The 26332-nt window shown below is 46.3% G+C and overlaps 1 protein-coding gene across 4 annotated transcripts in view; it reads left to right on the top strand.

Annotated features, from left to right (window-relative positions):
- The first annotated feature begins 2768 nt into the window (after positions 1–2768).
- KDM4A (lysine demethylase 4A) overlaps positions 2769–26332 on the top strand; it is a 56800-nt gene continuing 33236 nt past the window's right edge. The window contains exons 1-11 of one of the 4 annotated variants that reach the window (XM_023221367.2): positions 2769–2914; positions 5671–5847; positions 8107–8282; positions 14086–14200; positions 16668–16861; positions 19474–19523; positions 20261–20364; positions 20757–20894; positions 21576–21823; positions 22605–22804; positions 24979–25349. In XM_023221367.2, the coding sequence (XP_023077135.1) occupies positions 5710–5847; positions 8107–8282; positions 14086–14200; positions 16668–16861; positions 19474–19523; positions 20261–20364; positions 20757–20894; positions 21576–21823; positions 22605–22804; positions 24979–25349 (1734 nt within the window). In that variant the 5' untranslated portion in view covers positions 2769–2914; positions 5671–5709. Of the gene's footprint in view, positions 2915–3130; positions 3240–5670; positions 5848–8106; positions 8283–14085; positions 14201–16667; positions 16862–19473; positions 19524–20260; positions 20365–20756; positions 20895–21575; positions 21824–22604; positions 22805–24978; positions 25350–26332 lie in introns of those variants that run through there. The other 3 variants (XM_023221368.1, XM_023221369.1, XM_023221370.1) reach the window with 3 other exon arrangements.

The following is a 26332-nucleotide window of genomic DNA, read 5'->3' as shown; positions in this document are numbered from 1 at the left end:
TGAAACCCGTCTCTACTAAAAATACAAAAAAAAAAATTAGCTGGGTGTGGTGGCCGGCGCCTGTAATCCCAGCTACTCAGGAGGCTGAGGCAGGAGAATCACCTGAATCTGGGAGGCGGAGATTGCACCACTGCACTCCAGCCTGGGCAACAAGAGCGAAACTCCGTCTCAAAAAAACAAAAACCAAAAACTAAAAAAATTGTGCAAAGGGAAAAGGGGAAAAGTGAGCTTAAAAAGGAAACAGAGGAGGCCAGGCGCGGTGGCTCACGCCTGTAATCCCAGCACTTTGGGAGGCCGAGTCAGGCGGATCACGAGGTCAGGAGATTGAGACCATCCTGGCTAACACAGTGAAACCCTGTCTCTACTAAAAATACAAAAAAATTAGCCGGGTGTGGTGGCGGGCGCCTGTAGTCCCAGCAACTGGGGAGGCTGAGACAGGAGAATGGCGTGAATCCAGGAGGCGGAGCTTGCAGTGAGCCAAGATCGCTCCGCTGCACTCCAGCCTGGGCAAGAGCGAGACTCCGTCTCATTAAAACAAACAAACAAACAAACAAAAAAAAAACCAAAAAAAAAAGGAAACAGGAAAACTGGTCAGAAAAATGGGAGCATATCATGAGAAGTTCATTTAGGCTCTACCTATCACGTGCACATACCAATTAGAAGCTAGTGATACACAGTAGAGGGGCCTTGGAAATCATCTGGCAGCACCGGGAAATATAGCAAAATCCAGTTTATGGAACACAGTAACAGTAGTGCTAGCGACTGTATCCATGTACAGGACAGTGGAGTCTGTGAAGCAACCTGCAATATCTTGTGCTTAGTGGCAGCAGCAAAGACGGTGGTGGATGAATTCTACCGCATGATTTGGGTTTTCTTTATGTGTCCTGTAAGTTGATTCTTCAGACTCGGCACTTTTGTGAGCTACTCAGTATAATCTATTATCTAATACTGTTGATTACCTTACTGGGTAAGGGAGAAAAACCCTGTAAGTGTTGTGAAAGACTTGTGGCTGTGTAGCCAACGGCTATTCTTTTTGAAACAGTCATTTCTGTTTTTGAAACTTTTTTTTTAACACTTTTTTTTTCAGTAGGCATGTACCCAGCCTGACGCAGAAATCATGATTGGTCCATACCATAAGTCCATAGCATTCTATGTAATATGTTCTTTTTGGCAACATTCACGGTGGCTCAAGCCTGTAATCCCAGCACTTTGGGAGGCCGAGACGGGCGGATCATGAGGTCAGGAGATCGAGCCCATCCTGGCTAACACAGTGAAACCCCGTCTCTACTAAAAAATACAAAAAAAACCGAGCCGGGCGAGGTGGCGGGCGCCTGTAGTCCCAGCTACTCGGGAGGCTGAGGCAGGAGAATGGCGTAAACCCGGGAGGCGGAGCTTGCAGTGAGCTGAGATCTGGCCACTGCACTCCAGCCCGGGCAACAGAGCAAGACTCCCTCTCATAGTGCCCTGGAAAGAGCTATATGGAGTCAGGCTCTCATCTTTACAAAATCCGTGAGGCATTATTTTTTCCATTGTATTGATGTGAACTCCCAGGCTCAGCAAAGTTACTAGTTTTGAACACAGGCCTGACTCCATATAGCTCTTTCCAGGGCACTACCCCATTACTCACCCATGGTAATTTTGCACATTTTTTATGACTCTGGTTGTGGGTATTTTACTTTCTTACTTGACCTTCCCCATCACCCTTGACAATTCTGGGAACTCCTTAAGGCGACTCACTACCCCTCAGGAACCGCTCCTAATGATTCTAGGAAGCCCCTTCCCCCTCCAGCCCTCCAGAAGTCTCTCTTCTGATTCCCAGGATGCCCCCCTCTCCGCCCCAAGAGCTGCTCCTAATGGTCCCCCAAATCCCCCCCTCACTGAGGAACTGATTTTTTTTTTTTTTTTTTTTGACGGAGTTTCACTCTTGTTGCCCAGATTGGAGTGCAATGGCTCGATCTTGGCTCACTGCAACCTCCGCCTCTCGGGTTCAAGCGATTCTAATGCCTCAGCCTCCCGAGTAGCTGGGACTACAGGCGTGCACAACCACACCGGGCTAATTTTGCTTTGTTTTTTTTTTAGTAGAGACGGGGGTTTCTCCATGTTCATTAGGCCGGTCTCAAACTGCCGGTTTCAGGTGATCTGCCCGCCTCGGCTTCCCAAAGTGCTGGAATTACACGCGTGAGCGACCACGCCCGGCCAGGAACTGCTTTTTAATGACCCTAAGGACAGCCTCCCTCAGGGTCTGTCCTAATGACCCTCAGGGCAGCCTCCCTTCCCCGTCCAGGCTTGACAGCGAATGAGAGGTTTCCAAGGACACAGGATTTTGTTTTGAAAACCGAGACGCCCAAGACAAACCGGGACAAGACGGTCATCTTTTCAGCACTCCCTGAGCTCGGAAGCTGCCCCTAAGGGCCCCGACACATTTCCACTTTAGGCAAAGAGGATACTCATCCCAAGAAAACTTTGGCCCATCCTTTCGTTAGCGACATCCTATAGTACCCTCACCGCCCTTACCCATCTACCCGACCGGCCCACTTCTAGGTACTAGCTTCTTTCAACCCTGATTAGTTATGGGTGGCCAGGAGCCCGCCTATGATTGGCCAGCTTCGCGATCCAGCTAGAGGCTCACTGGCCGCGGTCCCGAGTGGTACAGCGTTTCCTCCTGGCAACAGCCCGAGCCGGCGCTCATAGGCTGAGCCCACTGAGGTCGGGACTGGGAGGTGGCTGCGGCGCGTGCTCATTGGCTGGTGTGTGGCTTGCAGCCACCCTTGAATTGGTTGACTCTGTGCGGCTGCGCAGATGCAGACTTTAGAGGAGGCGGAGTTTCGTCCTTCGCCGGCTGGAAAAGCAGTGGGATCGGCCAGTGGCGACAGCAGGAGCTGAGCCTAAGCCCTGGCGGGGCTTTGGGCTATAGGTGAGAACCATAGGGTTTTGGAATTCTTGAGGCTCTTTGCTGCTGTAGCCATGACCGTGAGTTTTGGTGGGGGAGGGGCGATGGGGGTGGTTCTTCCAGCCGTGAATGATCGGCATGTTTCTCGACCAATAGGAGAAGGACCTTCCAGAATGGGTTCTGAGATTGGCCTTTTCCAATCGTCAGGGCCAATGAACGTCGGGAGAGGGGGGCGGGTCCTCTGGGCCTTATTTTCTTCTTCCTGCGGCGGAGCTTTACTCGCCAAGGCGGCGGGGCCGGGAGGGGTCGAACCTGTGCGCGGTGAGGTTCGGGGACCTTGGGGAGCAGGGTACGCTACCTTTGGAGTGATGTTCGCGGGAGCGGCTGCGAGGGAAGGGTGCGGGAGTCCGAGGGGGTCGTTAGCGACAGCTAGCTTTATTGAGTGGTTAAGTACCGGGCCTAGTGCTTAGTGTTTCGCTTGCATCATCTGAGCTAATCACAGCGACCCTGCAGGGCAGGGGGTTGGGATCCCCATTTTACAGGTGGAGAAACTGAGACTCAGTCAACTCACACAGCCAAGGTCACACAGCTAATAGACGGCAGAGACCGGATCTGTATTCAGAGTTTTGACTTCGGAGCCAGTGTTCTTGAATCACTAGGCTTTGTTACTGATTGGGAGGGAAGGTGTCATGAAACGAGAGCTTTCCCCAGGGAATAGATTGGGGGAAGGGAATCCTAGGGTTGAAGAAGGGATGAACAATTGAGATGAGGGTGAGGAAATCAGTTTTTCAACAGTTACCGATTGCCTACTCTGTGCCATGCATTGTTCTAGGCATACAAAGATGAATTGGGCCAGAGGCTGATGAAGCCCATTAGGGCCTCTTTGAAGGCCCGGGGAAGGGCCCCAGCATTGTATTCACATGACTGTATGTTTTTATAAAATTTGCAAAAGTAAGATATTTTGGATTCATTTTTCTTTTTAAGAGGGTCTTCAAAATTAAATAAACTTCGGGTTTCTCCATACTTGGAGCTGCCCTTGCAAAGGACTTAGTCCAGATGGGGATGAGGATGTAAGCAGTATAGAGCAGTGGAAGATGCACTTAAGAGTGGGCTGTGGGCAAATTTCCTGGTATGTAAAACAGAGATAACAGTATACCTGCCATGCAAAGTTTCTGCCAGGTGCATGAAAAGCGCCTGTTTAGAAACACGCCTTATTTTTGATGGAAAGGAAGCCTAGGAGATACGGGTAACTGGATTTGCCTTCTCTCCTACCTTACACAGTTCTGGTCCCAGGGCTGTAACCAGATTTCTGGTAGATTGGAAGCAGTTTTCTCCTTTCTGAGCTCTCCAGCTCTCAAAGAGACTCTTGGAACTGAACCGCCATAGCTTTGGGCCCCAGATAGTGAGGTACAGAACTGCTGCACCCTGAGTGAGGAGGGTGGGTAAAGGAAAGGACATACTGGTGTTCCTTCTAGAATGGCCTGTTTTCACTGGTATGCTTTGTCTTTTTTCAGTTGAGATGGTCTATTGTGTTACCGAGCTGTGGGGATGCACCCCCACTTAGCTGAAGTTCCCATCTAAAAACAAAGTATTTATTTGGCTTTCTCCAGTCAGTTATGAAGTTTGCCCTGTATTGCTAGTTTAAATTTTGTCCTTTGAGTTCTGGGTACAGTGCAATGGAACTTGTTTGTAACTTGATTTCATTAAGTACGCTGAAACTGCATCTTGGTTTAGATAGAACAGTTTCACTTTAGGGTTTTAAAATTATGTTACTAATATCAAAGGTTTTAAAATCATGTTACTAATATCAAAGTACTTTTGAACCCTTAAGTTTTGTTATCTTGTAGCCACTTAACTTTTATTAGGTATCCAGTTTAGCTGTGCCATAGGAAGGAGCCTTGGCCTCCCAAAGTGCTGGGATTACAGGTGTGAGCCGCCACACCCAGCCGTGGGTGGCTTTCAAGTTGTAGTATATTATGTGTAATACTCTGAAAAGTGATTAGCAAGGTGTTAATAAGGGAGTAGCTTGAAAGGATAAGGGTAAAATATGGACATTTTAGCATTAGATAGGACCAACAACCAAATTAATTTCCTTTTTTTAGCTGAACAATTTTCTGTTTTTTTTTCTTTCAAGAGCAATCCTGTTGCAATAACAATGTCTCTGTTGAAATAAGGTTTCAATCCAGTGAATCCAATCCAGTGAAGCAGTTTTGATACATCACTTTCTTTTTAAACAGAACCTTTTCCATCTGTATTTCTAGTTTATTTAAATAACTTGTTGTTGTGATGTTTTAAAATTTTTTGAGACAGGGTCTTACTATGTTGCCCAGTCTGATCTCAAACTCCCAAACTCAAGCGATCTGCCCACCTCTGTCTCCCAAAGTGCTGGGATTACAGGCTTGAGCCACCACAGCCCGACCCTAAATAACTTTTCTTTCCTTTTTTTTGGGTTTGAGATGGCGTTTTGCTCTTGTTGCCCAATCTGGAGTGCAATGGCACAATGTTGGCTCACTGCAGCCTCAGACTCCCGGGTTCAAGCGATTCTCCTGCCTCAGGCTGCTGAGTAGCTGGGATTATAGGTGCCTGCAAAGTGCTGGGATTACAGGCGTGGGCCACCGTTCCTGGCCCCTAAATAACTTTTCTAGAGGCAGATTCCAGGTGTGAAGTCTTAACTGCGTCTTCTGAATTTCTATATTATCTTTTACTATTTTCAGCATTGATGTTTCCAGCGCTTAATTTTAATTTTTATATTATTTTATGCTCTTAATGTGTTTCTTCAGATTCCTGTCTGACTAAAGGGACCTCAAAAAGGAGGGAAAATGGCTTCTGAGTCTGAAACTCTGAATCCCAGTGCTAGGATAATGACCTTTTATCCAACTATGGAAGAGTTCCGAAACTTCAGTAGATACATTGCCTACATTGAATCCCAAGGAGCTCATCGGGCAGGGCTCGCCAAGGTAAGGAGCTGGGATTGTTCAGATGGTTTTGTTACCTAGGGCAGCAGTAAGATTTTTTTTTCTAAATAAGGGCCAGAACTGTGTTTTACTGAAAGTTGGGTGGGGTGATGACTTTAGTGAATGCAGTTCTATTTGCAAGTTAATTCCCGTTGTTAACATCAGAAGCATCTCTGCTTTTAGGTAGGAAGAGAGCTAGTTGGAATCTTCAGAAAGGGGGAGGTAAAGAGCTAGTGTCTCCAGGCCTGGCTGCTGTGGTGCCTCAGCCCTCTTGGTGGAGCTGGGTGCTGTAGTGTTATTGAACTACCAGTGAGTGCTTATGCCATCTGACTTCTCTTGCTCTCATTTCAGTCTCATCCAGTACTCTAGTAGCAATTTGGCTTCCCATGTGGACTTTCTTCAAGGGGAGAGAATGCACTGGCCAGCCAACATGAGTATTCTGGTCCTTGTAATTTGAAATTGGTTTCTGGTTTGTACTTCTTTCTCCTGTGAGTTGGATTCGTTATTTTTCCTGAGTCAAATCAGCTCTTCATATATTCTGTCACAACCAGGTTGAGTGCTGGAAGCTGAAAGAACTGCATTTCTGGAGAGATCCTCAAGAAACCGAGAGGCAGGGACCTCAGTCTAAGTCAGGAGGAAATTTTTTCACCATTTTATGTTGTTTGAATTTCTTACCATATGTGCTTGTTACATTTTCAATATGAAAAGAGAAAGCAAGAACATTGGCTACAAAGCTGAGGACCAGTCTTGGACCCTGGTGCCTCCAGAGACTTGAGACGACCACATCCTCTTTCCTCCTCTTTCCTCTTATCTGCAGATACGCTACTGCTGGGTTAATAACAGCAGGCGGGGATAGCAGGGCCTGTAGTGCAGTTTTTCATAGCACATTGCTTTTTTTGGTTGTACTTTATTAGATTTAAAAAGTTACTAAAAAAAAATGTCGGTTATTACAAGTTAAATATTTCAAACGCAGATAAAGAAAAGGCTGATCTTCATCCACCTTCTCCAGTGCCGTCTCCTTAAGTGGTAATAGCTCCCTCCGCACCTTTTTCTCTGCTCATACGAACATACACACATATAAAATAGTGTTATTTGTTTTGTTTTTAAAAGAGAATGGCATCATGCCATATACATTCCTGTGTTGGTTTGTTCATTCTTTTCTTTTTTTTTTTTTTTTTCCTTTTTAACAACATATATTCCTCCCTCTAGGTCAGTTATGGATTCAACTCATTCTTCTTTTTTCTCATGTCAACTCTCATGTTAATTTATTACTATTGGAATGGGTAATTTGATTATGTGAGTAAAACAGAATGCTATTGGAAGGTAGCTACTGTAGAGTCTTGCTCCCTTTCAGTATTTTCTTGTATGTCCTTTCAGTGTTCTTATGCACATGCTAGTGTGTGTGTGTGTGTTTTCTCCCTTGTTACATAAAGTGAAACAGTACTCTCTAATTAAACAACAACAACAAAAAGCTGTATAGTATTCCATAAAGTGCATCTGTCTTACTTAACTATTAAAGATTAGAATTTTTTTTTTTTTTTTGAGACAGAGTTTTGCTCTTGTTGCCCCAGCTGGAGTGCAATCGTGCGATCTTGGCTCACTGCAACCTCTGCCTCCGGGTTCAAGCGATTCTCCTGCATCAGCCCCCCAGATGGCTGGGATTATAGTTGAGCGCCACCACGCCAGGCTAATTTTTGTATTTTTAGTAGAGATGGGGTTTCACCATGTTGGCCAAGCTGATCTCACACTCTGACCTCAGGTGATTCACCTGCCTCAGCCTCCCAAAGTGCTGGGATTGCAGGCATGAGCCACTGTGCCTGGCTTCACGATTAGATTTTTAAGAATGTTATGCTTCTTTGTAAGTAAATTGTAATCTAGTGTGTGAAAAAAGGAAATTCTGTACAAGTATAGAGTCGACCAAATCAAGTAAAATTGTGTTTGTGATTTTTTTAAAGAGAGCACTGGGCTATGAGATTGAGAGAGAAGCAACTCTTCAGTCTCTGATAAGATACTGAGTAAGATACTGAAGCTGGGAACAAGTGTTACTTACCTGAGGTTATTGCAGTTAGGCAGCTGGTTGGTGGCAAAAGTGGATCAGGATTAGCATGCCTGTGACTTACTGTGTCTTGGTGAATGTGGGTCAATCAAAGTAACTGTCTAGTAAAATTGACTGTTAGGTTGGCTGGTAACTACATGCTTCCTGGTGTCTGACTGGCTTGCCAGGTTTCTCATCTGTCTTTTTGTTTCTTGTGTTCCCTTCAGGTTGTTCCTCCAAAAGAGTGGAAGCCACGAGCATCCTATGATGACATTGATGATTTGGTCATTCCTGCCCCCATCCAACAGCTGGTGACGGGGCAGTCTGGCCTCTTTACTCAATACAACATACAGAAGAAAGCCATGACTGTTCGAGAGTTCCGCAAGATAGCCAATAGCGATAAGTGAGTGGAAACTCTTTCTTACCTGACATACCATCTAGGACCCTGGTGTCTCATCCTCCTAGCATCTCTAGGGCTGCTGCTGTCCTGATGAACAGTGTTTTCAGTAGGACAGCTCTGTTCCAGCTGTCTCCCTTTCTGCTTTTTTTATGGAAGCATTTCCTCCTCTCAGGACTGTGTCTCAGTCTAAACCTGTTCCTGTTTATATCAACAAATCCCATTGTTTTTCCATCAGAAGTAGAATCATTTTCTGACTCTAAAGTTGCAAGGAGAAAGTTGGAGGTGGTGCACAAGGAGCTTTTGCTGGGTATTGATAATCACCTGCTCATCAAAAGTGCTTTGGTTCCACTTCCTTTCTCTTGGGATGCTCTGTGTTTAATTGTGCTGGAATTTCTCACTGCCCATCCAGCCTGCTAGCTCATTTCTGTTTTGACATTAACAAAGTGTGAGTAAACCACCAAGCTGGTTGCTATTTTCTGTCACTCCATTCTTCTTCCTCTGTACCTTCTTGTCTCTTTTAGAGATACTTTTCTTTGTGTAGGCCTGTTCTCAGTTCTTCTCTGCTGTGGGAATTTTTTTTTTTTTTTTTTTTGAGATGGAGTCTCACTCTATTGCCCAGGCTGGAGTGCAGTGGAGAGATCTTGGCTCACTGCAACCTCTGTCTCCCAGGTTCAAGTGATTCTCCCGCTTCAGCCTCCCAAGTAGCTGGGACTATAGACACGCACCACCATGCTTGGCTAATTCTTGTATTTTTATTAGAGACAGGGTTTCACCACATTGGCCAGGCTGGTCTTGAACTCCTGACCTCAAGTGATCCGCCTGCTTTGGCCTCCCAAAGTGCTGGGATTACAGGCAAGAGCCACCACGCCTGGTCCTTTTCCACTGTTTTTAATGTTTAGTTCTCATTTTTCCTGAGATTCACAGAGAATAAATTTTGTGTTCCCTCGTTCAGCTCTGACTACTCCATCTTTGCTTTTTTTTTTTTGAGACGGAGTCTCGCTCATTCCCCAGAGTGCAATGGTGCAATGGTGCAATCTTAGCTCACCGCAACCTCCGCCTCCCAAGTTCAAGCAGTTCTCCTGTCTCAGCCTCCCGAGTAGCTGGGATTACAGGTGCCTGCCACCATGCCAGGCTAATTTTTGTATTTTTAGTAGAGACAGGGTTTCACCATGTTGGCCAAGCTGGTTTTGAGTTCCTGATCTCAGGTGATCTGCCCACCTTTGATCCCAAAGTGCTAGGATTATAAGCGTGAGCCACCACACCCGACCTTGACTACTCCTTCTAATCCTCTTCCTTGGATTTTCTCACTTTCCATTGACTCCTTAATTTTGAGTTTCCACAAGTTTTTCCTTTTTCCCTTGCTTCTTTTCCTGAGCCTTTTGATTTGCACATGCCTTGATTTCAGCTGTCGCACATACTGTGCCTTCACTTTTAATAGCCCAGAGCCAGGTCTTGTGCCTGCCTGTCTTCGCCCTGCTGGGGTGGCATTCCTGTGCTTCATCAGCTCTCTCTCATCAGGTCTCACTTTGTTTCTACTCTTTGCCTTCTTTTCATTGACTTATCACACTTGACTTATCACAATTGTAATTGAGATCTTCTAGTTTTATTGACAACTGAACTCTTTCTGTTGTTTTTTGAGACACGGTGTCACTGTGTCACCCAAGTTGGAGTGCAGTGGTGTAGTCATGACTTACTGCAGCCTTGACTGCCCAGGCTCAAGTGATCCTTCTAGCTCAGCCTCCCAAGTAACTGGAGGTATAGCCATATGTTACCACGCTCAGCTAATTTTTTTATTATTTGCTGCCCAGTTTGGTCTTGAACTCCTGGGCTCAAGCGATCCCCTTGCCTCAGACTCCCGAAGTGCTGGTATTACAGGCATGAGCCATTGCATCCGGCGGACACTTTACCTCTTTTTTTTTTTTTTTTGAGACGGAGTCTCACTCTGTTGCCCAGGCTATAGTGCAGTGGCACGATCTCGGCTCACTGCAACCTCTGCCTCCTGGGTTCACACCGATTCTCCTGCCTCAGCCTCCTGAGTAGCTGGGATTACAGGCGCCCGCCACCACGCCCGGCTAATTTTTGTATTTTTAGTAGAGACGGTTTTCATCATGTTGGCCAGGATGGTCTCGATCTCTTGACCTCATGATCCACCCACCTTGGCCTCCCAAAATGCTGGGATTACAGGCATGAGCCACTGTGCCCGGCCAACCTTACTCTTAAAACATCTACCTTGCTGGCCAACCTGCTGGCCAATGAGAGAATTTACATAAAGGCATGTCAAAGAAATGTGGCTTGCTCTGCAGGTGAAAGGCTGTATCCTTCCTGCCATCCTTTTTGCCTGATTTTTGCTACGTGTGAGGACCAAGCTCACATGCCTTCTGCTTCTCACATGGAATTCCACCAGGGGCTTCAGTCTCCTCAGCCTTTCTTCCCTTTTTGTTAACACATTAGGCCTTTTCTTTTCTTTCTTTCTTTCTCTTTTTTTTTTTTTTTTTTTGAGATGGAGTCTCGATCTCTTGCCCAAGCCGGAGTGTAGTGGTGCAATGTTGGCTCACTGCAACCTCAGCCTCCCGGCTTCAAGCGATTTTCCTGCCTCAGCCTCCCGAGTAGCCACCATGCCTGGCTGATTTTTTTGTATTTTTAGTAGAGATGGGGTTTCACCATATTGGCCAGGCTGTTCTTGCTTTTTCTTCTTTCAGCACACTTGTTTTCCTTTTAAATTAACCAGCCCTATGTCTATTCCTTTTATCCTAATACATAGCAGATTCTTACCTTTAAGGTAGAAACCTAAATTTTTGCTTTTGAGACAGAGTCTCTCTGTGTTGCCCAGGCTGGAGTGCAGTGGCATGATCTCAGCTCACTGCAATCTCTGCCTCCCAGGTTTAAGCGATTCTCTTACCTCAGCTTCCCGAGTAGCTGGGATTACAGGTGCCCGCCACCACGCCTGGCTAATTTTTTTGTATTTTTAGTAGAGATGGGGTTTCACCATGTTGGTTAGGCTGGTCTCGAACTCCTGGCCTCAGATCAGCCTGCCTTGGCTTCCCAAAGTGCTGGCACCCTGCCCAACCTAAAAACCTACATTCATGAGACAGATGAGTTGGCAATAGAGGAGTTAATTATATTTCAGAGAGAATGTTAGGTCTCTGCAATTTATTATTCACTAGGTTGACATTAATCTGTAAGGGAGTTATTTAGTCAGATTTTTTTTTTTTTCTTTTTTGAGATGGAGTCTTACTCTGTCGCTCAGGCTGGAGTGCAGTGGTGCTGTTTCGGCTCTCTGTAACCTCCACCTCCTGGGTTCAAGCAATTCTTCAGCCTCAGCTTCCCAAGTAGCTGGGACTACAAGCGCCCGCCACCACACCCGGCTAATTTTTTGTATATTTTGTAGAGACAGGATTTCACCATGTTAGCCAGGATGGTCTTGATCTCCTGACCTAGTGATCCGCCTGCCTCGGCCTCCCAAGTGCTGGGATTACAGGCGTGAGCCACTGCGCCTGGCCTGTTTAGTCAGATTTTTAGTTAATTAATTTTAAATTCATTCCCATTATCTCCATGAGTTCATTTTGGTCTTTATGTGTCTACTCTTTATACATTTATAATATTTCTTTTGCCATTTTAGTTAGAATGTACATTAGTTTTTCACCTTTTCAAATATCTGTAAGGTTTGTGTATTACTCTTCTTAAATTGCTTCATAATAATAATTTTTTTTTTTTTTGAGACGGAGTCTCGCTCTGTCACCCAGGCTGGAGTGCAGTGGCTTGATCTTGGCTCACTGCAACCTCCACCTCCTCCCGGGTTCAAGCGATTCTCCTGCCTCAGCCTCCGATGTAGCTGGAACTACAGGTGCGCACCACCACACCCAGCTAATTTCATGGTTCACTGCAGCCTTGATCTCCCAGGCTCAAGAGATCCTCCCATCTCAGCCCTCCTACTCCCTCCCACCCCCAGTAGCTGAGACTGCAGGTGTGCACCACCATGCCCTGCTATTTTTTTTTTTTTTTTTTGAGATGGAGTTTCGCTCTTGTTGCCCAGGCTGGAGTGCAATGGCGTGATATCGGCTTACTGCAACCTCTGTCTCCCAGGTTCAAGCAGCTCTCCTGCCTCAGCCTCCCAAGTAGCTGGGACTACAGATGTGAGTCACCATGCCTGGCTAATTTTTGTATTTTTAGTAGAGTTGGGGTTTCGTCATGTTGGCCAGGCTGGTCTCAAACTCTTGACCTCAGGTGATCCTCCTGCCGTGGCCTCCCAAAGTGCTGGGATTACAGGTGTGAGTCACCACTCCTGGCCAGCTCTGCTAATTTTTAAAGTTTTTGTAGAAATAGGATTTTACCATGTTACTGGTCTCAAACTCTTGGGCTGAAGTAATCCTCCTGCCTCAGCCTTCCAAAGTGCTGGGATTATAGGCCTGAGCCACTGTACTTGGCTGGTTTGAATCTAAAAGAAGTTTTTTTGTTTGTTTGTTTTTAGTAAATTTTCAGTATATGATGATTAAGCTAAAGAGTATAGATATTTTTAGACTGGGTGCATTGACTCACTTCTATAATCCCATCACTTTGGGAGGCTGAGGTTGGAGGATCACTTGAGGCCAGGAGTTTGAGACCAACTTGGGCAACACTGCAGGATTCCATCTCTACAAAAAATAAAAACACTAACCAGGTGTAATGGTGCACACTTACAGTCCTGGCTACTCGGGAGGCTGGGGCAAGAGGATTGCTTGAGCCCAGGAGTTCAAGGCTATAGTAAGTTATGATCACACCACTGTGCTCCAGCCTGGGCAGCAGAGCAAGGATCCTGTCTTTTTAAGGTATATATATATATATATATATATATATTTTTTTTTTTTTTTTTGAGACAGAGTTTTACTCTATGGCTGAAGGTGGAGTGCAGTGATGTTAGCTCACTGCAGACTCCTCCTTCTGGGTTTAAGTAATTCTCGTGCCTCAGCCCCCGCCCTAAGTAGCTGGAATTACAGGCGTGTGCCACCACACCTGGCTAAGTTTTGTATTTCTAATAGAGACCAGGTTTCACCATGTTGGCCAGGTTGGTCTTGAACTCTCGACCTCAGGTGACCCGCCCCCACCAGGCCTCCTAAAGTGCTGGGATAACAGGCGTGAGCCATCATGCCTCTGGCCAAAGTGTAGATATTTTTATGGCTTTATATGTAGATAGGTAGGTATAAATATGCATAAATGTGAGTACGTATTTTCCTAATTGGAATATTTGATGTGCAAAAATCTAGATTTTTAGAGCTATTTTATATTTTTACTAAAATACTTGATGTTTTTAGGTGTGATTACTTGGTGAGTGTCAGCCTCTGCGTAGGGCGCTGGGCATATAGCAGGGGCACTTAAAAATGAGTCCTCTTGGAGCAGCTTCCTTTTGGCTGGTTCAGGGAGGTGAACGCTGTTGGAAAGCCTCAGCTCTTCATATGCTACTGGGTTTTGGTTGTCTGTGCATATGCAGGGACCTTGGGTCTTGGTTTGTAAGCCCGTTTTCTCCCTGGGTGGCCACCTGAATCTAGCAAGGTGTGGTTTAAGTAGTCTCTTCAGAGAGTTGAGGATGTGCTTGTTGAGGAAGGTGGGTTTACATCTCTGTGTACATTACCTTCCTCAGGCTTCTTCAGGCCCAGTGCTCATGGAAGGGACGTTCAGGGAGTGACTATGTATTAGAGCCTTGAAGGCCAAGATTATGCCTTGTTCATTTGAAATTCTTGCTGTCACTGGAATAGGGGATTATGTCTTGTAATGTTCATAATGCCTAATAAACCCCGTAAGTGGTTTACATGTTTCTTTTTACTTTCAAAAGGTACTGTACCCCACGCTATAGTGAGTTTGAAGAGCTCGAGCGGAAATACTGGAAAAATCTTACATTCAATCCTCCAATCTATGGTGCAGATGTGAATGGTACCCTCTATGAAAAGGTGAGGCTCACTGGAAACCCTCTGTGCAGCGTTTTTGTAATTTCGTAATACCTTTTTTTCAGCCCAGCACGTAGTAGGCACCTAAAAGCTGTTTGGTGAATGGGTGGGTGAACAGATGATCTACCCCCAGCTGATGTTGCTGTGCTGGCCTCATTGTGGGCCATTTTGCATGTGACTGAATTTTATTTCTCCTACTTTACATGTGAAGTGGGTGATGTGGTGCTCTTTTCAAGGGTTGTTAGCATAGTCGGTGGGTGGTAGCTGATGAGTTCTTGAAAGGGTGGGTTGGCTCTCAGATAATGAAATGAGGCAGTGTGGTTTCTGCAGAAGAAAGATGACTGAATACTGAAAGGGGTATACATTTAAGAAGAGAAATACATTTAGATTCTTCAGAATCCTCAAACAAGATTGTATGGCAAAAGCTATATTAACCACTTTCATTGGCTTGGGACATAGTCCTGCCTTAAATATGGTGAAAGGGGAGAATATTTGGGAATATCTTCCGATGACGGAAAAACCGTAGGGCATTTCAGGGATTATCACTCAATTTTAAGGTTTTCATATTTTAAGGTTTTTTTTTTTTTTGAGATGGAGTATCGCTCTTGTTGCCCAGGCTGGAGTGCAGTGGTGTGATCTCAGCTCACCACAACCTCCACCTCCCGGGTTCAAGTGATTTTCCTGCCTCGGCCTTCCGAGTAGCTGGGATTATAGGCGTGCATCACCATGCCTGGCTAATTTTGTATTTTTCAGTAGAGTTGGGGTTTCTCCATGTTGGTCAGGCTGGTCTCAAACTCCCCACCTCAGGTGATCTACCTGCCTCAGCCTCCCAAAGTGCTGGGATTACAGGCGAGAGCCATTGCGCCTGGCCCATATTTTAATGTTTTTATCAGTTATTGGAAGAGTTAAAAAAATGAATTCCAGGCCGGGCATAGTGGCTCACATCAGTAATCCCAGCACTTTGGGAGGCCGAGGCGGGCAGATAACGAGGTCAGGAAATCGAGACCATCCTGGCTGACATGGTGAAACCCCGTCTCTACTAAAAATACAAAAAAATTAGCCGGGTGTGGTGGCGGGTGCCTGTAGTCCCAGCTACTCGGGAGGCTTAGGGGAATGGCGTGAACCCGGGAGGCGGAGCTTGCAGTGAGCCGAGATCGTGCCACTGCACTCCAGCCTGGGCAACAGAGCGAGACCCCGTCTCAAAAAAAAAAAGAATTCCAGTTTTGTTGATAACAGTTTTTTGGGGGTCAGAGAAAGTCAAGCTTGTAGGGATGAATGGCAGGAAGATGCTGTAAGGATCTGGTATGGGGAGGTACAAAAGTCAGGCATAATAATAATCCAGGGCCTAGTTATGGGAGGTGGGCTCCCAGCTGGCCATTACAACTCAGGAAAAGGATATTGCACTTTTTTTTATGAAGACACTGTCTGGTAGAAATCAGGGCTAAAAAGCCACAACATTGCCATAGTTTTTTGTTTTTTTGTTTTTGAGACAGAATCTTGCCCTGCCACCCAGCTCGAGTATAGTGGTATGATCATAGATTACTGTAACCTCAAACCCCTGGGCTCAAGGGATCCTCCTGCTTCACCCTCCCAAGTAGCTGAGATTGTAGTCATGTGCCACCTCACCTGGCTACTTTTTTTTTATTTGTAATTTTTTTGTAGAGACTGGGTCTTACTTTGTTGCCCAGGATGGTCTTGAACTACTGGGCTCAAGCAATCCTGCCTTGGCCTCCCAAAGTGTTGAGATTACAGGTGTGAGCCACCACACCTGGTCTACTGTCATAGTTCCCATGTTTTGCAATTTTTTGTGTGTGTGTGGTCATAGAGTTTTTTTCTCTTTTGACCTAAATTTCTTTGGCATCAATTCAAACTTTTCCTCTTGGGGTTTAAAACAGGCGACTGTTGGCCGGGCACGGTGGCTCACGCCTGTAATCCCAGCACTTTGGGAGGCCAAGGCGGGTGGATCACGAGGTCAGGAGTTCAAGACCAGCCTGGCCAAGATGGTGAAACCCCATCTCTACTAAAAATAGAAAAATTAGTGGGGTGTGGTGGCGGGTGCCTGTAATCCCAGCTACTTGGGAGGCTGAGGCAGGGAATTGCTTGAGCCAGGGAGGCGGAGGTTGCAGTGAGCCAAGATCATGCCACTGTGCTCCAGTGTGGGCAACAGAGTGAGACTCCATCTCAAAAACAAACAAACAAAAAAACAGGTGACTATCATCTCTTCATTCATCTTTCCTGCACTAGTATTCACAAAATAATATTTGCCCTTTGAAGGTAAATTGTGTCAGTTCCAGTGGTAGCTGTGAAAGTGAATGAGGAATATTGTGGTCTTCACGTCCATAGTGTTTTGACATTATTCCAAATATTTATCAGAGGTGACAGCTTACTTGTGACCTACTTTGATTTGTAGGTTCAGAGCCTTGGTTTATATGCAAATGTAACTTGCCCTGGACTGTCATTGCCTTTGCAGCATGTTGATGAGTGGAATATTGGCCGGCTGAGAACAATCCTGGACTTGGTGGAAAAGGAAAGTGGGATCACCATTGAGGGTGTGAACACCCCATACCTGTACTTTGGCATGTGGAAGACATCTTTTGCTTGGCACACTGAAGACATGGACCTCTACAGCATCAACTACCTGCACTTCGGAGAACCAAAGTCCTGGTATAGTCTGCCTGCAGTTGGCACCGGGCTTCTGTGCTACAGCACGGGCTCACATTCAGTGTGCATGGGAAGCACCTCAGGATTATGTTACAGTGCAGACGCTGGTTCAGGCCAGGGGTGACATTCCATGTTTCAAACACACTTTCAAGTGCTAAGATGCTGTTGGAGCTCTGGTGCTCAGACCACCTTTTGAGTAGGGAGGCTTTAGAGAGCAGGGCGCTGGCAGAGTTACCCAAAGACACGGGGGCTCTTCCAGGCTATCCGACTGCTTTCTAATTTTTTTTCTGAATAGGCCTGAGGCATTTCTTAGCAGCAGACTTCTAAGACTAGAGTCACTCCCTCAGATGATAGAAAGCTTTCTTTTCCTTATGATAAGAAAAAATACTAATACTTGGGGAGCAGCAGTGTGTGCTTAACACACGAGGGATTGCGAGGCTATTCAGCATGCTTCCTGTTTGTTCTCCAGGGTGTTATTCTTGTTGGTGAGACAAACATTGGTTCTCTCTCCTCTCTCTGCACTGACCCATCTTTGAGTCTCAGCATTTTTTTTTTTTTCTATTTTGAGACAGGGTCTCACTCTGTCACCCAGGGTGGAGTGCAGGGGCACCATTGTGGCTCACTGCAGCCTTGACCTCCTGGGCTCAAGTGATCCTTCTACTTCAGCCTCCCAAGTAGCTGGGATTATAGGCATGCACCAGTATGCCCAGCTAATTTTTTTCCTTCTTTTTTTTAGGGTAGAGATGGGGTCTCACTATGTTGCACAGGCTGGTCTCAAACTGCTGGGCTCAAGCAGTCCTCCCTCTTCAGCCTTCCAAAGTGCTAGGATTACAGGCATGAGCCACTGTACCTGGCCCCTGTCTCAGCATTTTAGTGAAGGTGCTGCAGATAACTGCAGTGAATAAGACAGATGAGATACCTACCCTCACACAGATCGGAGACTGGTCAGGAGGTAGAAAGTGTGAGAGAATGATCATATGGTGTGGGGACAGCTCTGATGGGGAAGAAGTGGGTGCTAAGGTCCACATAGGAAGGATAGATGGGTGAGATTAAAGAAGGCTTCTTTGGAAGAGGTGACAACTGAGATGCAAAACATGAGAAGGACATAACTGGGTGGCATGGTGGTGGGCTTAGCAGCTGGGAGATTGAGGGAAGTGTATCCAGGCAGTTGGAACCACAGATGCAGAGCTCCTGGATTAAGACAGCACATGAGGGCCAGTCGTGGTGGCTCACACCTGTAATCCCAGCACTTTGGGAGGCTGAGGCAGGTGGATCACCTGAGGTCAGGAGTTCGAGACCAGCCTGGCCAACATGGTGAAACCTGTCTCTACTAGAAATACAAAAGTAGCCGGGCGTGGTGTGTTTAGGGAGCTAGGGGAAGTCTACTGTAGATTGAGTGCTGTGTAAAATGAGGAGAAGTGAGTGATGAGGTCAGAGGGGACACCATGGGGCGCATTATGGCGAGTTATGAAAACCGTATCCACCTTCATTTCTTTATTCAGCATCCTCAGCCATGTTCTTTCTCAGGAGTTTTCTTTTCTTCTTTCAAGTGCTTTCCAGTTTCTAATCTTGGGGGAAAGAACCTTTTGAGCCTATGATTATCCCCCTAACTACTGTCCTATTTCCTTCCTCAGAAGGCTAGACTTGTAGGATGTGTAAATATAGCTTTTGTGTCTTCACCATTGTTTACTCCAAAATTCCCTGCTCCTGGATTTTTGAATTCTCTTATAAAAGAAGGTTTTCCAGTTATTATATACATTCTTAGGTCCTCTGAAGTGGGACCTCCAGAGCCTTCTGTGTAGGGTTGCCTGATGGATCCTGGAGTCCTTTAGGTGACATTTTTGTCAACTCTCCTTCTCTGTTTTGTTTTATAATGAAGCTGTTTGTAGTGGGAGGATTTGTTGTTACTGTGGAATAATCTTCAGAAGAGATTAAAAAGGTTAAAATAGAGTTACTGTGAGTTTCAGAATATAAAGTTTAACAATTTTGCAAAAGTTTTAAATAGTCCTAGGTGTCCTTTTTTTCTTTTCATTTTTTTAGGAAGAACAGTTTCGATGGTGTTTAGACACCTTACTGGGTAGAGAGGTAATTGATTGTTGGGTAATCAGTGTATGTAGCTGTTGGGGAGATAAAGGGAAAATGGGTTCATTAGCAGATACGGGGCTGGGTCTCTTTTAAGTGTCGGATCTATCTTGCACTTTGTTTTCCATTCTTCCTCTAGCCCTCCCCCCGTTAGGCCTTTCAAGCATTTAAAAATACTGAGCATTTTTAAATACTGAGGTTATGTAATGACATCCTTTTTTAAAAAAAAAAGTTATATGAACAACATTATAAAGGAGAGTAATATTGTGTACCATAAATCCTGGCTCATGGTGAACACTTAATAAACATCTTATTAAGTGAATGAATATAGAAGAAATAAATTCACTCACCTTCTTTACGGGCTCTTTACTCTTGTGCCGAAACAGTCTAATATTTCATTTTTTCAGATTCCTTTCTAGTGCTTGGGAAGTTAAAAAAAATCTGCTATTTCAAGGTGTTTTGAGAGTGGGAATAAGCCCCTTAGCTTCTGTACCTGTCTCCGCCCAGCCTCTGATGCTCTCATGTGATTGCAGGTACTCTGTTCCACCTGAGCATGGAAAGCGGTTGGAACGCCTCGCCAAAGGTACTGTGTCTCCTCTTTTTGCTGGGTTGGACCCTCCTATGAGATGTGCTCTTTGCTCTACACTAAAAGGTGCATTCCCCGTGGTCAGATTCTTGCAGGTCCTGTCGCAGGCCTGCAGACGGGGGTGAGCCACATTGGTTACTTTAAGAGGGCAGTGACAGAGCCTTTTCTTTGTCCTGAGCAAGGATTTGGTCATTTCTTCTTTGATTGTCTGTGCCTCAGTTTTAATGAGCAGTGGTGTTTCTTTGACCAGCGATAATGAACCAGACCCAGTATGACCGGTGTTTCCACTAAAGACCCAAATGTTAAAGAAAAAATTGTATTTTATGCTTTGTTTCTGTTAAGTGGACTTACATAGATTTGTATGTCTAGAGAACATACTTCAGGAAAGCCTGGGTAGATCATACTATAGCTGCATTACTGAAAAAAGATCAGGGATACAAGTGACTGGAGAAAAGGTCCTAAATAGTTTCAAAGCTCTATAAGAACAGAGGCAGCTTGGGTGACCTTGGTTTCCCAAACAGGATTTCATTACCCACGTAATGCCCTACATGGGAGTGAGCCCAGAGGCTCACTGTAGAATCTTAGAATTGGTGCAGGGCTATAAGGATCCTTGGAGATCACGTCGGTGATTCATCCTGTTTATCATTCCGATGAGAAGCACAGGTGTGAAGTGACTCTGGATTGCGGAGCTAGTGTGGAGCACTGTGTTAACCCTTATCCTTTCAATTAAATAGGCTTTTTCCCAGGAAGTGCTCAAAGCTGTGAGGCGTTTCTCCGCCACAAGATGACCCTGATTTCCCCGTTAATGCTGAAGAAATATGGAATTCCCTTTGACAAGGTGAGCTGATGTTACATGCCAAAGTTCTCAGGCACTACCCTTTCTGGCCTTTTACGGAGTTTTATTCTAGTTCATCACTATACCAAGAGGGGGCCAAAGCTTAAACTATGTAACAACACTTTGATCTAAGAGCATTAAAGGTGGGGCCACTTTAGCTTCCTGGTGCCAGAGGAGAGTCAGATCCCCTTGAACAGTGTTCATTTGGGGGAATGGTTAATTATAGTCATGTCATCTGATATGTCTGGGCTTTGCATAATTTCATAGAAGACAGCAACCCCAGGGGTTTTATGACTTACCCTTTGTTGCTCAGCTAAGTTGTGGTGGAGCTCAGAATTCCAGTTCTGTGGACCTCTGCCATTTGAAGCAGCTGTTTCAAGTCTGCTCTTGTTCAGGTGACTCAAGAGGCCGGAGAGTTTATGATCACTTTCCCTTATGGTTACCATGCCGGCTTTAACCATGGCTTTAACTGTGCGGAGTCTACCAATTTTGCTACCCGTCGGTGGATTGAGTATGGCAAGCAAGCTGTGCTGGTAAGTCTGCTTGATTTCTTTCTATAACACCATGATAAAAATGAGCAAATTCTGGTTAGATACGTTGGCTGGTGATTAGACTATTTCTTTGAGTTGCTGGAATTCAGAAATGAGCAGCTAGCAGTGTGTCAGAGTACTAACATTTTGTGTTCATAAGGAATTTAAAAAAATGTGTTCAGATTTGGGAAGTATAAAATGAGGTTCTTAAGTCCACTAGGCATTAAAACCACATCCACACACGTTAATATTCTTGCCTTAGCCACTCTGAGACTTCTCTGTTGAAGTTCCTAGGGGTTTTCTTTACTCTAGGGAAGCGGCAGGGCTAGGCCTTTGACTCGTAGTAGTAGACTTGCTTGTGTGTTCCTGGCTTGGACAGGGAACAAGGGCAGGTGGCTTATCATCCTGGGGGCCTAAGTGCAGAGCCTAACCACCCTCTGTGACCCCGAGTTAGTGCCCAGGTAGATTTGCCCCAGTAGTATGTATTCTCTGCCCTTTTTTCCCTGCTTCCCTTCATATTTGAAGGTCCTGCAAGGATAATATGCCCTCAGCCTGTGAACCAAAACAATCTAGTTATAAACCATCTTGCACTTGTTTCCATGTGGAGGGAGGAGCTAGGACTTGGGGGTGAGGTGGAAGCAGCAAGGTATGCTCACCTGGTGCTCTTCTGCTTCCTGCTGACAGTGCTCCTGTAGAAAGGACATGGTGAAGATCTCCATGGATGTGTTTGTGAGGAAGTTCCAGCCAGAAAGGTACAAACTTTGGAAAGCTGGGAAGGACAACACAGTTATTGACCATACTCTGCCCACGCCAGAAGCAGCTGAGTTTCTTAAGGAGAGTGAACTGCCTCCAAGAGCTGGCAATGAGGAGGAGTGCCCAGAGGAGGACATGGAAGGGGTGGAGGATGGAGAGGAAGGAGACTTGAAGACAAGGTAACCCAGCAGCCCTTTGTCGTGGCTGTGTGAGGGAGAGGTGTCTGGGTAGGTCCTGTAACCTGGGGAGAGGCTGTTTCTAAGATGCTGTTTGTGCCTCGGCTAAGGGAGTGTTCTTGGTAAAGGCTCCAGAAACCTGAGAGCCAGAGCATTCAGGCACTTTCTGAATGAGAGACCTGTAGTGGGCGTGTAGTCTGCTGGAGCAAAGGGGTCATTTATATGAGGGTCAAGGCATTTATCTGCGAAGGTTGGGCTCCCCCTGAGCCAGAAAAGTCATGTTTTCTCATCATATCAGTCTTTTAAAAAGAAGTGTAGTGAGGATGAGACTCAAGGGCATTGGTAATGTTGTGATTTAAGTCTGCAGTGGTGCCATTAGAGTCACTTAAGAGTCACCTTCTTAAGTCTGCACCAATGGGAAGCTGAGCCAGGGGATCTGTGCTCTGAGAATTTATCCTGGGCCATATGGGAAAGAAAGGAGGAACCGTCCCTTGGTACCTACTATATGCCAGGCACTTTGCCAGCTACTCTGCATACCTTTTCCTAGTCCTCACAACAAATCTGTTAGGTGGGTTGGTAATACCTGTATCTTCCAGATGATGGAACAAGCTCAGAGAGGTGAAGTCCCCTGTCTCAAGTCACAAATAAGAGGTGTCCCTGAGTTTTGAACCAGGCCTGACAGGCTCTGGCCATTCACTTTGGGTTGTGTGTGGATGTGTAGGAATGTCTTTGAGTAAGTGGATATATTTGTGGGCTCTTAAAAGATTTGCCCTCTCCCTTGCAGCCTGGCCAGGCACCGAATAGGGACAAAGAGGCACCGAGTTTGTCTTGAAATACCACAGGAGGTGAGTCAGAGTGAGCTCTTCCCCAAGGAGGAGCTGAGTTCTGAGCAGTATGAGATGACGGAGTGCCCGGCAGCCCTCGCCCCCGTGAGGCCCACCCATAGTTCTGTGCGGCAAGTTGAGGATGGTCTTACCTTCCCAGGTTAGTTGACTATGGTGTATTTTCCACAACCTTAACTCATACATGTGTCCCGTGTCAGATGGCATATTGAGTGCTGAGTGAGAAATAAAGCAGAGTGACAGGTCTGTGATCAGATAGGGTACTTGGAGTGTGAGAAGTGCTTTGGGTAGGGATATACAGGGTGGACTGGACACGTAGGGAAAAGCTCCTCCCTCTGCCTGGTCAGGGGTCAGGGAAACACTGGAGGTTTTGGTGAAGGTGACTCTTACAAGGTAAGTAGGACCTTCCTAGGAGGACAGAGAGAGAGGAGGGATGTAGAAAGGGTGTCCCAGAGGGGAGGAGCAGGGCACAGGCGTGGAGATGGGAGATTTTTTTTTTTTGAGATGGAGTCTTGCTCTGTCACGCAGGCTGGAGTGCAGTGGCGCAATCTCGACTCACTGCAACTTCTGCCTCCTGGGTTCAAGCGATTCTCCTACCTTAACTTCCCAACTAGCTAGGACTACAGGTGTCCGCCACCACGCCTGGCTAATTTTTTTTTGTATTTTTAGTAGAGATGGGGTTTCACCATGTTGGCCAGGATGATCTTGAACTCCTGACTTCAGGTGATCCGTCTGCCTCGACCTCCCGAGTGGGATTACAGTCTTGAGCCACCGTTCCCAGCAGAGATGGGAAATATTAATAGCATGGTCCACCTGGGGGAACTGGTGGGGAGTTTCCCTCAATTGAATATTAGGGTAGAAGGCAGCTGTGTGACCAGAAGGTGACTCTGGAGAAATAGGAGAGGATGTAGGGCTGTCTGCCATTTTCATTTCCTCACTTGGAAGCTTAAGAAGCCATTTATATTTTAAGAGTGGGAGTGGTGTGATCAGTGTTGTTTAGCGGTCACTTGGAAGGTCATTGAGGCTAGATTTGTTGGAGAAAGGCTTGTATCTGTCTTGGGTCAGGTATGACGCGAAGATGTGGTCTGCTGACAGCCAGGTAGCACTGTGGACTGTCGTGCTGGGCTGGCTTCTCTTCAGCAGATTTTCTTTCCCTTTTTTCCCTTCAAATTTATTTATTTATATTGACAGATAAAATGGTACATATTTGTCATATACAACATGATTTTTTTGTTTTAGAAACAGAGTCTTGCTCTGTTGCACAAGCCTGTGCGAACACAGCTCACTGCAGCCTCAACTTTCCGGGCTCAAGCAATCTTCTTGCCTCAACCTCTCAAGTGGCCTGGACTACAGGCATACGCTACCATGCCTGGCTACTTTTTTGTTTTTTGAGACGTAGTCACTCTGTCACCCAGGCTGGAATGCAGTGGCGATCTCGGCTCACTGCAGTCTCTGCCTCCCGGGTTCAAGTGATTCTGCTGCCTCAGCCTCCTGAGTAGCTGGGACTACAGATGCGGGCCATCACGCCTGGCTGATTTTTTATATTTTTAGTAGAGATGGGGTTTCACCTTGTTAGCCAGGATGGTGTTGATCTCTTGACATCGTGATCTGCCTACCTTGGCCTCCCAAAGTGCTAGGATTACAGCCGTGAGCCACCGCGCCCGGCCCATGCCTGGCTAATTTCTAAATTTGGTAGAGACAGGGTCTCACTTTGTTGCCCAGGCTGGTCTTGAACTCCTGGGCTCTAGCAATCCTCCCATCTTGGCCTCCCAAAGTCCTGGGATTATAGTTGTGAACCACTGCTCCTGGTCCAACATGATTTGTGAAGTATATATATGTTGTGGAATGGTTAAATCTAGCTGATTAAAATACATATTACTTCACATAGTTACCATTTTTGCAGTGAGAACATTTAACATACACCCTCTTAATATTTTTCAAGATCTTTAGATTTTCTAGCATGGGCTGGGTAGCCAGGTCTCTGCTGAGCTCAGACTTGCATTTCCTGCAGGAGACTTTGGAGGAAATGGCAGCTGCCCCTTACTGAGTGTCTGCTGAGTGCCAGGCGGTGCTCAGGAGTCTTATTTATGAGCCCTGTAGAGTTGTAGTAGCATCTTCTCACTACAGAGGAAGAAGCTGGAGGCCAGGAGGCTGGGCAGATAGCCCTGGCTCACAGTGCCCCTCAGTGACAGAGCCAGGATTGGAAGCCAGATCCCATTCCTAGCCCATGTTCCTTGTGCTTTGCCACTCTGGCTTTCATCAGATTCACGTGTGCAGGTGGAACTTGGCTCTGTCTAATGTGTATGTGTGTTTCAGATTATTCTGACTCCACTGAAGTCAAATTTGAAGAGCTCAAAAATGTCAAACTAGAAGAGGAGGATGAGGAGGAAGAACAAGAAGCAGCAGCCTTGGATCTTTCTGTGAATCCTGCGTCTGTAGGGGGACGCCTTGTCTTCTCAGGCTCCCAGAAGAAGTCATCTTCCAGCCTGGGCTCTGGCTCTTCACGGGATTCTATCTCTTCTGATTCAGAAACTAGTGAGCCTCTCTCCTGCCGAGCCCAAGGGCAAACGGGAGTTCTCACCGTGCACAGTTATGCCAAAGGGGATGGCAGGGTCACTGTGGGAGAGCCATGCATGAGGAAGAAAGGAAGCGCCGCCCGAAGTATCAGTGAGCGGGAGCTGGCAGAGGTATGGGCTCCAGGCAGTGGTGTGGGGTGGGGAGCTGCCCTGAAGGACACCCTGTCGGGGAGGGGATCTGTGTTGGGGAGGTGGGTCTGTGTGGTGGAGGTGCTGCAGGAGGGCAGGAGAAACCCTCAGTCAGTGCCTCCAGCCTGCAGTGGTTGTGTCCAACAAAAGCCTGGGTGGCATTCACTCTCCCGGCTTGTTCTTTGCTGGGAGTTGCTTTTCTCATATCCCTGTGGCTTCTGATTCCAAGAATTGCATCAATGCAGCCTCAGTCACAGCAGCAGATCCTCCTCAGCCCACTTGGATCACAATGCCTTTTTTTTTTTCTTGAGATAGAGTCTTGCTCTGTTGCCTAGGCTGGAGTGCAGTGGCGTGATGTTGGCTCACTGCAACCTCTGCCTTCCAGGTTCAAGCAGTTCTCCTGCCTCAGCCTCCCGAGTAGCTGGTATTGCAGGCGTGTGCCACCATGCCCAGCTAGTTTTTGTATTTTTAGTAGAGACAGGGTTTCACCATGTTGGCCAGACAGGTCTCGGAACTCCTGACCTCAAGTGATCCGCCCACCTCAGCCTCCCAAAGTGGTGGAATTACAGGTGTGAGCCACCGTGGCTGGCCTTTTCAGTTGGGGTGGGTGGGAACTCTTCCTCTGACCCTCATTGCCTTAGCGGCACAGGGGTTAGAATGGCTGCCGTTGGAGCCCACGTGTTTGGGGGTTTGGGATGAGATGAGATGAGATGGCCTTTCTTACCTTGAAATTCAAGGGTTTTTTTTTCTTACAAGTCTTGACTGCTCGGTAGACTCCCAGTATGACATTGATAGAACATCCTTTTGGAGACCAAGATGCATTCCCAAAGCTATAAATACGAACATGTGTGTTCAGGCTTCCTCCATAAATATATGTTGTCACCAAAAGCTGATTCCTGCTTTTGTGTAAAATGGCTCTTGGTGGGTCTGCCACTATGGGTGATCAGAGTCATGTCAGATGCAGC

This window comes from Piliocolobus tephrosceles, chromosome 1 (assembly GCF_002776525.5).
Source record: "Piliocolobus tephrosceles isolate RC106 chromosome 1, ASM277652v3, whole genome shotgun sequence".
NCBI classification, from domain to species: Eukaryota; Metazoa; Chordata; class Mammalia; order Primates; family Cercopithecidae; genus Piliocolobus; species Piliocolobus tephrosceles.
Note: the sequence above shows the minus strand (reverse complement) of the source record. Positions and strands in the feature narration are given on the sequence as shown.